Raw genomic sequence first — 17,280 nt, 5'->3', positions numbered from 1 at the left:
TAAAAATAGATAAGTGAATAAATTTGATGCAGAAAAATATATTTAAACGAACATTACAAAACGTGTGTTAATAAAATCAATTGACTTTGAGGTATTTATTTAGATTGCTCAAGGAGTTATTGCACTATTTCATAACTTATGTATCTCTATCACGAGATATATAAAAAGCTGCAATTCGAAAACAATGACTACAACTAAAGCATCATAGAAGAGAATAAAAATCAAATATACCTACGCACACACTAGATTGGTATATCATTTGGAAACGAGCACTCAAACCAAATACAAGTGATGGAAAGATCAGTTTTGTTCGTTTTACTTCTGAGTCTAAATATTCTATCGATTTATTCTTGTTCTTGATTTACATTTTAATGTAGATGTGTTATTTATAATAGTCTTGGTCGAGCTTTACTCTTATATTTATGATACTTTAACATGTTCTGCACATCAATATACATGTATATATAGTTTGCAGAATTTTAAGAGAAGAGTCATTCGGCAGTACTACAAAAAGTCTTACTTTTGTGTAAAGTTTGATCAAATAATCATATCTTTAAGTCTTATGTGCTCTTATTTTCGCAAGATACAATTATCTAAATTTTTGGTAACATATTTGATCATTTTTTTCTTTTAACCATTAACGCATGGATTGTCATTTGTAACAATAACCATTTGGTGTGTGTGTGTGTGGGGGGGGGCGCATTTTGCTTCGCTCTTGATTATCTCACGGACCTCTGTTTTATTTAGGTTCATTGGTTTTTTGATTATGGGTTCTACATGTATGTCCTTGATAGAGTGGTCTCTCTTTAACAGATGATTTTGCAATGTCTTTAAAATTTTATCCAGCACTCTTTCATTGCTAGTTTTTCTTCTGTGCCTTATGCATTCACTATTTATTCATATGAAACCTTCAAAGCACTAGTAGACTCTGTGCACTATCTCTATGGAGAATACACCTGGATCACTCAAAATTTGCTGAACAACGTATGTAAGTGTCAATTTATTCTGTTAATGACGGAGCTTCAGAGTTTCAATATAAATATAATTAACGACCCGTTTAGATTTCATTTTGTTTTGGTGTTGCAAGATGAGGATGGATACATTGTCTCTTTGTGTTGACTAAGTTTTTTTTTATTGCAGACAGGGAAATTATATTGAATTTTCATGAGAAACTAAGATAAAAGATGAAAACAACCAATGTCCTATAGATCTCTTTAAAATGGATTGCTTATAAATAATTCCTTATCGTTTGGTATAATACACCTTCTGTAAAAAAAAAAAAAATAAATTTAACTGTTTATGTCAGCTAATGAAATCTGGATATTTTGATATGAAAATCATAAAGTTAAAAAACCAAAAGTATTATTTCAGACAAATACACAAGACAACATAATACTAAAACTATTAGTCTGTGTTTATCATAAACATCTTTCGTAAAAGCTGCAAATGGTGCTTTTGCGTTTCTTTAGCGCCTTAACTAGTAAAGATCCTCGACACCACGTGACTTCTTCTTTTTATGTCAATACGTCACTCCAAAGTCAAAGAAAAGTGCATAAATTTGAGGTAGAATCCCATACTTGACGCTGAATATTGACATGAGGAAAGTTGGTGACGGCGGGGCCTGTGCCTTTATTTTTGACTTTTTTTTTTTTGACTGTGCATAAATTTGAAGTAAAATCTCAGTTTTGAGGCTGAGTTTTGGCTTTGCCTGGACTTTTAATTTTCAAATTTGGCGCACATTTCAGACTGTGAAAAAAAGTACGATTGTGGAACATGGACGGGAGGAAACGATATCAGCGTGGAGGACAGTTTTGTGTGGATAGGTTCGAACACCCCTGTTACTTTCACTAACTGGACTGGAGCGAACCCTGATGATGATATGGTAACGGAGGACTTAAGAATGTTTGGAAATCTTCTACGTTAGCACGTGAAATGATAGGCTTTGTCCGCATCTGAAGCCGTTAATTTGTGAAAAGTAACGGCTTGTGTGATTTTTTTGCATCGTAGCGTGAAAGTTTTTTCATGAACAGTAAAGTGCGTTGATCAATTGATTGACTTGAAATAGTGATGAAATAACTATTTCCAATGTGTTATTTGTTTCTTTTTTGTTTCATTCGGTTTATATATACTGTTTTGTTTTAATAACTTGTTAACATGTCAAATATTATTTTTGCCTTTTTCTAATAAACGTTATAATATAGTATTAACCGGAACTATGTTCAAGATGAATCAATCACTTTTTACTCTTATTCACAGTGTAATATTTTGCGTCAAAATTAAAAGTACCAAAGCAAATTATGTAAATTATTAATTATTATAAACGATTAACCGTTGTTACATTTTGCATCAAAATAATGCTGCGTCAATATTGGCATTAATTGTATTAAACAAAATTAGTATTGAAAGTCACGGCGAAAGATGTCGCCTCACACTGATTTGGATTCTTCTATCTTGGGTCGTGGAATGGTAGGATTTGTCCGGAAATCGAGCCGTTCATTTGTTAAAAGAAACGGCTGGTGTATATTTGTGCATCGTAGCGTGAAGTTTTTTTCATGAACATGGGTGAGTCGAACAATTTATTGACTTTAATATTGATAAAAATATCTATTCCAGTGTGTTATTCTATACTTTTTTGTTTTAATTGTTTTCTGTTTACTTGTTTTAAAATATATTTGCTTTTTTGCAATAAACGTTACAGTAGATCACAAACCCGAAGTAGATCATAAACAGGAAGTAGATCATAAACCGGAAGTAGATCACAAACCGGATTTATGCTCAAGATGTATCAATTACTTACTACTTTTATTTACAGTTTATGATCTTGCGTCAAGATTAAAAGGTACCAAAGTTAATGGAATGAATGATTAACATGATCGATTAATCGTTGTTACATTTTGCGTCTTAACAATCTTCGTCAATATAGGCGTGAATTGTACCAAAAACAAATTATTATTGAAGTTCACTGTCTTCCTTTCTTTAAAAGAACGGAAGAAGTGGCCTGTCTAATATATAGATGTTTAAGCAATAACAGAATTGTCGCTAGTATGAAGTCCCAGTAGAAAACAAATGATGATGTGCATTGTGTTTTCTATGACAAAACCTTGTCCAACATTAGATAGGTTCTTTAGGAGGCTGTGTGGTAAAAAAATAACCATCAAATTTGCCTTAAACTTTGATATATGGTATTTTTAGTCAAACACTAATATAAAGATAACAAAAATTCAAAATATTATAGCTTAGAAATATTATTTCATCATTTTCCCATATTTCAAATACATAGCTCTTCTTCATAAGGAGATTAAAATAGTCTAAAATTGATCTCGACCATGGAGCCCTCTTAACTGTCTTTCGTTGGGAATTTAATTATTTATATTGTTGCCTTCTTAACGTTTGTGAGCTTTTTCTTTTTTGCTTGTTAGTTTCTTATATACCAACGACAGCGACGTTTAATGTTCAAAAGCAACAACACCAAGCCACGAGATGATGTATTATTAAATACTCTCTTATTTAAAATGTAAATGTACATGCGTCTCTGTAAATAAATTCTGCACACATGACGTCCGTTTAAAACATTGAAGACATTCTTAAGGCAAAGTGGAATAAACAAAGAATTTAATATCAGATAAATTGGATAAATACGATCAATATAAATTATGTAAATAAAAACGTTTTGATGATATCACATCTTTTCAAAGAAGTAATTTTTTTTTTACATAATATAATTATTACATATGAGATAAAGTATATAATAAATGATTCAATCTGAATAATCCAGTTGTGTTTCTGAAAAAATTCTAAAAAGAATTAACTGAAAGATGTAATTTGTTCAACGGTATATTCGTAATGTTTAAAATTATCAATGAAAAAGTGGATTTTATTATCCATTTAACATAAAATGTTGGTAATAAGAACCTTTTTGAGATTTGTTGCTAATGCAATGCACCTAGTAAGGTTTCTACTCGATTTCAATTTTTATCAGAAACAGAAAGTTGAGTGATTTTTAAATCATTTAATATTTATTCGTTTGATGAGATATCGGCGCATCTGGTTGGTTGAAAAATTTCTTTGATACCTGCATCAATAAAATTTTCGCCGGATCTACTTTTCTCAATTGCTCTGATCTAACACTATTACGCGCATTGATGAAATTTTCCGGTCAATTTTTTCTTTGATACGTCGATCAATAGAAAAATTATTATCTTCATTTCTTAATGCAAATTACGAAACCTACTGATTTACACACAAGCGGATCTAGGACAGCTTTGTAGTCGGCGAGAGATCATGCCTTGTCAATCACCTTGACAACTCCCTTCATGGCGCACAGCGGTGCTGCTGATACTCCACCGATATATAAAACGTTTGTACTCATAATATGACGAGAAATGAAATTTTTGATATAATATCCATTGATGCGTTAACATGCGGTGTGAATATTAACTGAAGGAGCAAATTTTATATGCGCTAGCGTATTTTGGAATTTTTGAAAGACCTCGTAGATCAATGAAGTTAGGCCTATATTTATGTGGAGGTTAACAGTGAACCCTACTCCAGTAAACTATCATATATTAAAGTCTGTCGCTGATTATTTAGTTTATTTTATAGATATTCTTAATGGTACCTGATCCTACCTCTATTTTTGTTGAAGGCCTTGTTGGTACTGCTCCATATTTGTAATTTTCTTTTGGATTTTGGACCACTGGTCGTTATCACCAGATATCATACAGTGAAAAAAAAATGACAATAACAAACCGTCAACCATCTCAAAAATCTATAAAACGAAATACAAATTGAAAGCAGAGCAACACAGATCTAAAAAAATAAATAGAGGTAGGATAAGGACCTATGGAGGAGTGAGCATCCTCTTCTGACCGGTCACATCCGCCGTGTGCTCTTTGTCGTTAGCGGTAATACACCATAAAAATCACAAAATCATGTTTTGAGTGATTCTTACAGAATAAAAAAATCGAAAAATCAGATGTTATTAAGAATAATAGTCTAGCTTGGTTTTAAACACTTCATTTTGACGCTAAGAATATATTACGCTAAGTATATTTTTATCATGACGTCAGAATTTGTTGGTGTCTTAACGTCGACACATTAAAAACAAGACGCAGAAATGCATTGAGCATTAGTTACCCAATTTTAAATACAATACTTTAAAAAAGTATTACTTGTCACTTTCACAATTTTCTTTTTAAATTGACTTCAATATCTTTGGCCTGTACATGTAAGTCGAGGCGCAAATCGCTATAAAATTCACAGCGCATTCGTAAATGTTTTCCATCTTCCATAACTTTATCTATGCAATATAGTATGAAAATAACTGAGCAATTGTTGGATAAAGAGTTAGCAAGGTTCTTCAACTTTCTTTGTTAAGTCAGATAAAAAGGTAAAAGCAAAGTCCTCTTACATACAGCTTCTTAGCTTAAAAACCAATCGGAATGATATCTCAATGTATAAAATATCTTAAATCAATTTAAAAATCGTTTATTCATATTACGGTCACGGGTTGCATGTTTACAGGACCTCAGACACATAGAGAAAAATCTGAATTTAAATTTATCTGCATTTTTCTAGAATTATGCCTCTTTGTTTATACTTGTCAATTTTCAAACATAATAGGCCCTGCTTTGGTAATTCCGTTTTACATGTAAAGTAAATGCATATTTCATTATGACTAGCTGAAGAAGTTAAACTGATAATATTGACATTCATACATTTCATTCTGATTTGCATGTGCTTGCTACATTGAAATAGTGTGTGTTTTGAATAAGTTTTTTGTACAATATTTTTTTTCTTTATTTTTGTAGTAAATTGTCTAGCGTCTTAAGTCTAGGCCTTTTGTCTAACATATATCATTATCTATATACCATCAATTTATTTTGCCTTCATTTGCGTGTCTGTACCCCTCAAAATTAAAATGTACAATGTACAAGAAAACATTTTCCTTTTTATGCCAGTAAATTCAACGTATATCAAGTTTATCAACAAAATGTAAAATAAAAAGCACGTTTCTTTAATTATTTTTAACCAGTGCGGCCGATCAACAGGGGATGCTTACTCATCCTTACAAGGTAAAAAGAAAAGTGTACTGTTTCCAGCTATTGTTGTTTAGGTTTCTAGTTTAGTGGATTTGAACAACGCGTTCAAAACAAATGAGTGTAATATATATATATATATATATATATATATATATATATATATATATATATATATATATATATATATATATATATATATATATATATTTGCTGCAATCAGACGTACATTTTTGTATAATTTTGTTCTACATTAAAAACTCACGCTCAGCGAAATTCATTATCATCGTCCATGTTATTAAGATACAAATATCCTGACATGGCTTTCCCCCTCGTTCTCGAGGAATTGCAGCGGTATATCTTTTTTCCAACCCCAATTCAGTGCAAGCTGCTCGCGCAATTGCATAGTCATCCCCAATTGCTAGAACCGTAGTGCCAATTGCTGCCAAAATAGATTGTCTTTTAATATCAGTTTTTAACACAATGTTAGTTTTCTTTATATATTATGCAATAATTATATAATATATAAATATTTTGGAAATATGTTGAATAACGCCCATATCCGTTTCCTAGCAAAATGAAATGTTTTTTTTAAAGATTTTTTTTCGCTTTTTTTTAATCTCTTAATTCTGAAAATGTGCTAGCGCTGGTAATAAAAACATAAAAATTTTACGCACTAATGAAATGTTTGATATTTTCCCAATGACAATTTACAACGATTGTATAAACATGTATGATATTTTTTCATACCAGAGTATGCAAAAGAGCATGAAATTTGATATCAGTCGAAATAATACTGCTAACGTTTTGAAGTCATGTGTTTTATAATATATATTTTTATACTGAGACAGCTTTTAAGTGACATTTTTAAAAATAAATCATACGTTTACAGTACATATCTTTTAAATTCATGAAACCAACAAAAATCTTTGAAACCATACCGAACTTTATTTTTTAATCAGCTGACAGACTATGTCCGAATAAACACGATTATACATCTCACGGATATATTAACATTTCTTGAGATATCCCCTGGTTTTTTGTCAAAAAATGAATATGTTAGCATATTTTCACATCTTGTAATTAATAATGACAGCTGTCGAGTCAAATCAATCATTCAATTATAGTTAAAACTTTTCATAAATATGTGAATATGTTGTGTTCGTTTTAAGCACGAGTTACTATTGATTTCTAATGGGTGGGATAGTGCCCCTTTATGTAAATAACGATCACCTGAAAGGATTGGTAACTATTAGGATTGAAACATTTCATAATGTTATGTGTAGTCATTCCTTACAGATATTACATTGCCAATGGTTAACAAAAGGATAACAACGTCTTAATCCTTTTTTTTTAATAATTTGACATAGTGATTTAAGCTGAAGTAGCAAGGAACATTTTATATAAGGTAGTTGCTCTAGTAAAATGTAAAAACAAGTGAAAAGATGTAAATGTGACAGAAACCAGGTTTCCTTTTATGTGAACAGTATCCATAATTCATGTCAACCCTGAATTTATAAACACTACCTACCGTATCCAGTGAAATGGAGTACCCTATATGCAATATTTTGCCAAAAATGACTAAGTTCAAAAGCTGGTATTTTTTTCATAAATTATCAGAAATCAAAATTTTAGCAATATGCATACCTCTGATACATGTACAATTAATCTGCTAAGAAACCAACTTCCTATCTTGAAAACTGTAGGAGGAGTTACACGTACAATAAGGGAACCCTTTTGGCAGCTGCCTGCCCGCCCGCCCGCCCGCCCGCCATTTTCAATACTTTAATAACCGGATTTTTCCGTTGGAAAACCCGGTTAGAAAATCATTATCCCGCTCCATCTCCAAGACTACATGATATACTACATGCAAGGAAATAATTGCTTATGTTAAATTTTTGCCCTTTCGCAATCGTTGTCACATGCGAATTCAATACAGGGCGAACATTGACGTCAGTAATTATCTCTTTCTAAACACTGTTTATAGGCAAATTCAACGCTGTCCGAAATTGCTTTAAAGTGTAGAAGGGCGAACATTGCAAGGGGCGAAAGTAACCATGTGTACAGTATTTAGAATAATTGAAAGAGTAGATTGTACAATTAGAAATATGTTTGGGGGGTGGGGGTTGAATTTTGTTTTTGTTGTTGTTGGTATCTATACAATTTAGTAGCAATATAATAAAGGAAGGGGGAGGGGTAATTCCTTCTTAAATATGTAGAATACGTTTAAAGTAAACTTAAAGTACATAAATCCTCTCTTGATGATAAACAAAGATTTAAGGAGCCCTATTTTGGGCCTCTTGCGTAAACAAAAAACCAACAGCAAAACCTTGTATTCTCTAACCCTTTGTAAAACATGTTTAAAAATATACCTACCGCTTCTATTTAACTTTCATTTTCAGTTGGCCGAATTGCATAGCTTCAAACTGTGTCTAATTCCAGTATTAAATCGTATTATTTATAGACATATTTACATTTTTTTTGCATGTAAGGTGTGTTGAAAGATACTGCAGTTATAACACTGCAATACACAAAGAGTATATAACGGTTAAAATGACAAGTGTTCTTACAACGCCACAAATGTTGAACGCTGTAAAATACAACATTGCCAGCAAAGGTCAAATTTCTTGCTTGTAATTGTAATAGTAGCTCTTCCATTCATATAAACTGAACCTTTGTATAAAATAGGATTTTTAACGTATAAATCACTTTTGCATACAATGCAAGAAGTTAAAAAATGTAAAAATAAGCATTTAATTTTTTTTAATATAGTCACATAACTGCAGAGGTGTGTGCAAACAAATTTCAATATTGCGCTAACGTGGATAACTTAATACCTGTGCACACATTGCTGCAATTAGGAGACTATATCTTTCAAGCAAAATGATTCAATGCTTAATTAGAATTTAGTGTATATATCATTCATCCTATTAGTCACCAAAATATCCAAAGTCATGGGATTTATATCTTTAATTTCAATTTAGGCAATGGTACTTGGAATGTCAGGAGGTAAATTCTTTTGGTTGTAACAATGCTAAACGATACATAATTTTTTTTCTGATTTGAAAGAAATTAAAAAAAAGAGAGAGAGAGAGAGAGAGAGAGAGAGAGAGAGGGAGAGAGAGGGTGTGTGTGTGTGTGCGCTCCTTTGCTTTTAATTTTTTTTACTACTGATATTAGTTTACTGCTGGTGACACAAAGCCGCCCGTCAATGTATAAGTAGAGGCTATCTCTCACAAGCTTCACTCGATGACGGGTCTTTCTGGCCTTTCTCTTAAGAGGGTATAATGTCTTTCTCTTCTCCTCTATCTCTGGTGGGAACTGCTGATTAACCCAGATGTTGGATCCTTTTAGTTTCTTGGGTGCTTGGAAACATACCAGTTTTCTATCCCTGAAGAATAAGAATCTAGCCACAATTTTTCTTTGTTTCGTTCGAAACTCGTTTTTTTCCCCATCCTGTGCACTCGTTTGAACGATATGTCCTGTGCAGCCAAATTGAAGATCGGTAATGACTTTATTCATGCACTAATTTAAAGGCAATACATCTAGTCTGAAATTCATTTACATCGTAACGATTTTTTAATATCACATATTGTCTATTATGCTAGAGTCCAATAGTGCAGAGCGATATTTGACGACGGCAAACTATTTTTGGCGAGTTATTTCCTGTGTATATTGACAATGTCATTATTATGTAGCTCCCTTGTTCATATGCTAATTCGATAAATAACAGATGGTACAATATCTTTTATAAAACTGCAAAGTAATGTGTTATCAGAGTGAATTTATCTCCCCCTTATAATTCTTTTAAAATGAAAGTACTTTTTTTCGTTAACTTACTTTACCATGTCAAACGAGCTTTTCTAAGACAAGCTAGATAACTGAGACACCAGTCTCAGTTTGCAGCCACTAACAGCTGCCATTTAGCGCGTAGAAACTAGCAGCAAACAAAAAAAAATTATCAAAGTACTGAGAAAACTCGAACACAAAGCCATATTTGACTTTATTTTTGTCAAACATCAAGACGATTAATGCATCATTAATCTGTGCTAGTATTGATAACTGCAGAGATAGTAAATCTCTCTTGGACAAGAGTTTTAAAATAAGTCTGCATTATAGAAGTGAAATCATTATTAATATTTGTATATACGGGTAATAAGTTATGAAGTGTTCTTGAAGATGTAGTGTAATTAAAAACGGGAAAAAATTAGACTCATTGCATAAAGTAATATAAAAATAAATGATAATATTTAAGACATATGTTTTCGTTTAAAAGTTATCTTTTCTTCTTTTTAAATTTTTTCATATCCTCGGAAACAACATGAATAGACAAATAAAAAAGAATCCATATTATTACAGTTTTGGAACTATAAGATATCTAACATTGTGATTGTATTCCTAAAGAAATAGCTCTGGTCGCAGTCGAGAATTCTAAGGTTAAATTGGTATTACTTTTGAATATTGTTTTTATATACAGATTACTGCAACCAGCGTATGTCCGTCATAAATATTCAGAGTAACTTTATATTAACTGTCCTTGTTACCTCGTCCAAGTTGTTGAATTATAAAAAGGCTTATTTAGACATTGTTAATTTTATGTTCAGAAATATAGAACGGATAAATACAATATCTATTACAAATGGTTCCATTGATGCTCAGCGCACCCACACATTAATATGAAATATGTTTCTATTTTATTGTTAACCAATTCTTTTGAATTATCATTATTTTGATGAACAAACACTATCCCACCCTCTGTAAATAAATATCAACATGCGCTTTAATCGAAGACAACATATTTAAGTATCAAGTACAAATTTAAACTATAATCAAATTATTGATTTGGATTGCAAGCTGTCATTTTTATTTACAAGATGTGCAAATATGCGTATGTGTTCAAACTCTTTTGACGGGAAACAATGAGGTATTCCCAGAAAATTGAGTATAAAAGAGCTGTATATCCGTGTTTTTTTCAGACACAGTTTGTCAGCTGATTAAAATACAGTTGTTAGAAGCAACTGTTCAACATGGTTTCAAACATTTTTGTTGGTTTCATGATAGGTGAGTACTGTAAATTTAGGGTAAAGGAATAATGTTTAAAAATATATTTTATTTGTATCCTATACTTTTTGAAAGGCTGTTGAAAAGTAATTTAATGAAAACAAAATTGAATTCAAAATGTTTAAAAAAAATGTGTTAACCAAAAACATAAAGTCCGGAAATTTCAGTTTCAGGAAACAATGCAGGATTCATTCTTTTCAAAAGCTTATAGTTGTATTTAAGGTGGGTCACGGGTTTACCCCATAACAAATCTCATGACCAAACGTGCCCTGAAAATTTGTTAAATCGTTATTTAGGATAAACAGGTCATTATATAAATTTTTTCATCAAATTTGCCTACGCTTTTTTTATGCAATGCCGCTCTAAACTTTGTTTGTGGTGCTGTTTTGATGCTTTTCTAAGGAAATATATAGGAAAAAGAGTATATTGCTCTTTATATTCGAGATCGAGTTATTTTGCGAAATTTCAAATATCCTTTAAAACTTATCAACTGTCTCTATGTGTACAGAAAACGTGATTTACAAATTATGTATGTAAAAAATCATATGTGTTCTCGCTAGATTTCTTGCAATTTTATGTAATGTTTCTGATTATTCTACCAAACATTAGAGTAGCATGAGTTCGACGTCAACAATGTTAAACCTGTTCCTATTACTCAGTGATAGCAATCATTTAAACACTATATTCAGGACTTCTAAAGCTAAAACTTTTACCGATTTAATGTGCAAAGGACGATGCAGTTTCTTTTTACAAAAGTATTCTCCACAAAACAAGAGAAAAGAGAAAACTTTTTACATACCCGCACATATATCCATGTTCAAAAACATACCTTTGTAACAGTTCAAGTGACCATTTTCCTAGTGATTAGACCACCTACCGTCATGAACATGCATATATACATATATTAAGACTTTTTAAGAATATGAAAGAGATTAAATATATTTTTATCATTATTTCAAAGTTTTTAATTGCGGCGCAGCCTCTCGTGTACCTCCGGTTTTATGTACATTAATACATCAATTCAGTTGATAATCATTTAATATTTATTCGTTTGATGAGATATCGGCGCTTCTGATTGGTTGAAAAATTTCTTTGATACCTGCATCAATAAAATTTTTGCCGGATCTACTTTTCTCAACTGTTCTGGTCTAACACTATTTATAGAACGGGTATTTCCAAGATAAACACTGTCAACAAAATGTAAAGTTGTGTCTGTTTTATTGTCAGCAAAGAAAATGCAATCTTGTGAATATAAAAACTTGAAAGTTTAACCTTCAAAAATGAACGAAACACATTATTTGATTCACGAAACAGAAAATTAAGCGTCTTCTCACGATTTCGTCTGCTAGAGATAAATCAACATTTACAGCGAGGCTGGCTGTTCCTTTTCCAGGAATATTATAACGAACATATAGACCTATAAACTTTCACGGTAACACTGCACTGCTGTTAAAATTTGGTAACGATAATCATAAGTTTCAAATTTTACACACGTACATGATCGGTTATCAGAAATAGCGTCGTAAAGAAAAGCTATGAGTAATGCATCAACTCCTTCGGCGCATTCCAAACGGCAGATATGCCATTTAAGTACATCACTGGCTATCTAGTTACCACAACGTTTACAAAAGTCGCTTATACATACTATTCTTTGTCGACATATCAGCTATTTTCGTTCACGATCGCCTTTCCTTGAATGGTTATGTCCAGTTGCATTTTCCAGCGTCTCAAATGAAAACTAGTTCTAATACGAGTTTTTCTGCACAGTGAATAATATCACAAGCTATCGCATGTATTTTCCTTTCGTTTTCAATTCAGCCGGCTCAGATTTTAACTCACTTTTTGTGTTTAATCCATTAAATTCAGCTCAATAGCTCTGCATCAGCTGAAGGCGCATCCATTTTGAATACTGTTGCTGTTGTTGTTTAGTATTCATACGCGCCGCTTCATTTACATTTATTTACATGTTTGATCAATGACACTTCACATTATTTTATTTGAAAATGTTTTATTAAATGATAAGAAATGAAGATAATAATTTTTCTATTGATCGACGTATCAAAGAAAAAATTGACCGGAAAACTTTTACATCAATGCGCGTAGCGCATTGATGAAGTTTTCCGGTCAATTTTTTCTTTGATACGTCGATCAATAGAAAAATTATTATCTTCATTTCTTAATTGAAAAATATTAACAAGAAATGTTAACTTTTACACTTTTATTCGAAATCAGATGATGCATTACATAATCTTTTGAATATTTTAATCACGAAGAGAACGAAAGCATCAAATTTGTTAAGTCCAAGATTATCCAGTTCCCCTTTTCCATATTAATTTGCTCAGTCGGAATATCAGTTAAACATAATGTATATTATAATCTTGAATCTAGAAAACGGATATTATTTGTAAGCTGTGGGCATTTATTTTGCTTATCAAGATCTTCACAACTTAGAAAATATAAATCCCCGCCTGTACTCTTCCCTTTTTTGGTATAAAATAGTTACATGTAATAATATAATAATATATCATTGATATATCATACCATTATATATTAATTTACAGCTTTTGGCTTTAGAGTGTAATAGGAAAACTTGAGATGTATCCGTTATGATGTCATAAACTAATGTGCACAAAAGGGCCATGCAAGTTGTATAAATTGCGTACAGAATTTGATGACGAAGGCAAACCCGCCGCCCATCTTAAGTGGGAACAATAAAACCTCTAAAAACGTTGCAATAGAAAACTCCATTTATTTAAAAAGACTACATCTCAGATAAATTACTGATTTGGTTACAATTAAATAATTTTTTTCATCAAATACTATATTAATCTAATTAATCTAATCTAATCTAATTAATATCTTAATTAAATAATTTTTTAAATTAATAAGTTACCTTAAAAATTATATTGTTGTCTGAAACAAAATAAAAGAAAACTAATTATTATCGTTATCTCCCTTTGAACTCAATTTGTTGAGTTAAAATGCATTAAATTTGTGAAAGCAAGCATAGTGTTTAAACTATATTAAAAAAAGATGTTGCCATTTCTGCTTTAACAGAGGTCAATACTCACAAGCGTCATTCATCGTTGAATAAACCCTTTAAGTTGGTATTTAGGGTGTTTACTATTTCCAACCTTTCGCATTAAAAAAAACATGGCCGTCAAATCTTAAAGGGTACCTGCAGCCCAGCCGATGTGAAACATATGTTAAAGAGTTTATTTACCAAAATTAAATGCAAAAAACCGCATCGAAATCGGTGCAAAAATAACGGAGTTACGCCTCTTCAAAGTGGCTATTTTTACCTGCTTTCGGAAATCTAATCAAGAGAAATCAGAATTAGGCGATAACGAGGCTTCAGCGGAAGTGACGTCACGAGGTCAACACGAGGGAAATTTCCTTACAAAGCTATACAAATTTAATTCGATTTTTCAGCCAAAATGATTGATATAGGTCTGATGTTTTGACGTATCTTGTTATTTTAAGTATTGTAGATCTAGAAATTTGTATCCGTTATTATTTTATTACAATCAGATTTCTTTTTAAAGGATTTTAAAATTTCTTATTCTCCTCGCCTTTTTACCGATGAATACGATATCTTAAAACGCTTACATGGGCAAATTTATGTTCATTATTCATTTTTTGATTACATAATATCATTTCACACACGAGTGATCCGAGATGACGACACAGGTAAACAGGTAAACTAACGAAGCCACTGCTCCAGACACACGTGTATCTGGGGTATGTATACACAAGGTACACGAGTCTGGTGAACAAAGAGAGGGTTTCACACCTCTAGACTGGTAAATTGATTTGTGTATGATTAACTACTCAATTGTTAACAGATAAAACAGAAAAATAAATTAGACTGTGTAAAATCAAGCATTCGTCAGCTAAAACATGTCCGCCAATCAGTGATTAAAGAATCATGCATGATACTATTAAATAGTAAAACTAATGTTCGAGGTAAATGCATTTATTGTTACTTATCTTATCACTTAAATAATGACCAAATTTACAATTCAGCAATTGAGACCTTTTTTATGTGAATAAGTAATTATTTCGGATTTATAATTTCTTATTTAATAAAGTGCAACTTTCTTTCGAGCGCTATGGTCAGCAATTAAACGCTTTATAACTCCGTAGAGCTTAAATTGTAATACTGTCAAGGAATCATTATGAAATCTAAATAAAGTGGAACATTTTGACAAAGGATGTAAATAAATGTAAAATTAAATTCCATTATCGTATTTTTAAAAGAATACGAGACAGACTTAATCATGCAGCCATTTTGGACTTTCGCCTTGATCCGTTTATAATCCCGTGTTTGTTTGTTAAAGAATGCATACTATTTTGATTGTTATTGGTCCGATGTCAGTATTATTGAATAATCGGGCGACATCATTTGTAATTTTATGCCTTATACGAGAAATAGACCCCAAATTACCTTTTACGAAATTACTTTATGTATTATCAATATTATTAATCAGTTAATAATGTCACTGAGAAATCAATCGAAAGGATGACAATATTAACAAAATATGTTTCTTATAACAATGATGCTTTGATTAATTGTCATTTTGCTACATATGGTGTGCATTTATATGTTAAATGTGTTACACATTTGACGAAATTCATGAAGCAAACAATTGTCCAAATTCGGTATTTTTGTTCGATAAAATGCGGGTTAAACTCAAACAACAGTATAATAAGTCATCCAGGGTTGATACGGAAATAAAACAACAGAAAAAATGTTCATATATCGATAAAACAATGCAAGAAAACAAACAGTTTTCATACGATATTCCTGTTTCTCATGCAGCGGCGTTGACCCTGTGACGTCACAGTTCATCTCGCGCCAAATCGGCTTGATTCAAAACTCGTTCAGGTGTGAAATCGGGTTTTCCCCAAATATCTCGAAAACTACTTATGCGATCGCTGTAAAATTTTCAGGATGATGTTTTTACACATAGATCTCCATTATATCAAAAATTGACCGGCACTGCAGGTACCCTTTAACAAAAAAGTTTGCTTGTTCTGCATCAAGGGGGTATCGTTTAGTCGTTTCGTCCAGCTTTTAAATTTCAGTAACTTCTCCGAGACTCAAACCAAAGCAAAACAGAATCAGATTGGGCGTAAATATAGAAAAGACATATTATCAAAGATGAAATAACCTAAAAATAGCATATCCTTTTAATTTGATTTGCCGTTCTAAATTCATAAGAGTATTATAATTGAAGTGTTGGGAACGCAGATCATTGGAAGCATCGGCGATGATCATGCCATTGCAACATCTGCTTGCATTGGTCTATCATCAACTAGAAGATACACCGCCGCCATTCCCCGCGACTGTCATGGTGGGAAGTCGTGTAAAGATATCTGTTCATCTGTAAAAACCATGGATGAAACTAATGGCGGTTACGGAGCGTAAGTAAATAATACTGCAGTTATCTCTCTCTCTCTCTCTCTCTCTATATATATATATATATACTAATAATTGATTTGTATAACAATAATATTGTACTTATCTCTCTTTTTTTATTGGTAGCCCTCAATGCTTCAATGCTCTTCACATATATCCTGGTAATCGCGGCTCAAAAAACACTGCAAACACTAAATGGATCAACACATGGATCTATGGAGGCAATGATGGGTGTACTAAAACACACTGCGGACCCAACTTCTGCTGTTGTTTATTGTAGTTAAATGAATAATAAACAGTAAGTCTGTCAATTTGGTCTTATTTCAGTTAAACATTTTCAGTACATCACTTTAAGAATTATTTCAGAAAGACAAATACAATGCTAGGCGTTAATCATCATATACAGTATAGACATTTTCCAGTACGGAGTAGTATTGTCGGTTTATTAAACTGGACAAGTAAAACATGAAAACAACACAGGAACTATTGCTCAAAGCCAAGCATTAGTTAAAGTATATCAGACCCTGTACATTGAGTTATTACAAACAGTCCCATTAAATTCCCTGAAGCGGTAGGGAAGGTCAGACGGGTTAAAATTTTTATGTCTCAATCGAGTGCTCAGAAAGGTATTGAATATGACGGTTTGTCAACTAAATTAATTACTGCATTAAAATGCATCAAATTTCGTGCCTTTTATAGAATTTAAATGTATGGAATGAGTGGTTCCAGGGTATTTACATAGAGGGAAGAATAGCATTC

General features: G+C 31.8%; 1 protein-coding gene across 1 annotated transcript; it reads left to right on the top strand.

The window, feature by feature from the left end:
- The first annotated feature begins 10,956 nt into the window (after positions 1 to 10,956).
- Positions 10,957 to 16,828, top strand: LOC128173099 (uncharacterized). The gene is made up of 3 exons (XM_052838824.1): positions 10,957 to 11,099; positions 16,340 to 16,526; positions 16,648 to 16,828. The coding sequence occupies exons 1-3, from the start codon at positions 11,066 to 11,068 to the stop codon at positions 16,799 to 16,801; spliced, it is 375 nt and encodes a 124-aa protein (XP_052694784.1). The 5' UTR covers positions 10,957 to 11,065; the 3' UTR covers positions 16,802 to 16,828.
- The last annotated feature ends 452 nt before the right edge of the window (positions 16,829 to 17,280 follow it).

The sequence above is a fragment of the Crassostrea angulata genome, chromosome 2 (genome assembly GCF_025612915.1).
Source record: "Crassostrea angulata isolate pt1a10 chromosome 2, ASM2561291v2, whole genome shotgun sequence".
NCBI classification, from domain to species: domain Eukaryota; kingdom Metazoa; phylum Mollusca; class Bivalvia; order Ostreida; family Ostreidae; genus Magallana; species Magallana angulata.
This window is presented reverse-complemented; position numbering and strand designations above follow the sequence as displayed.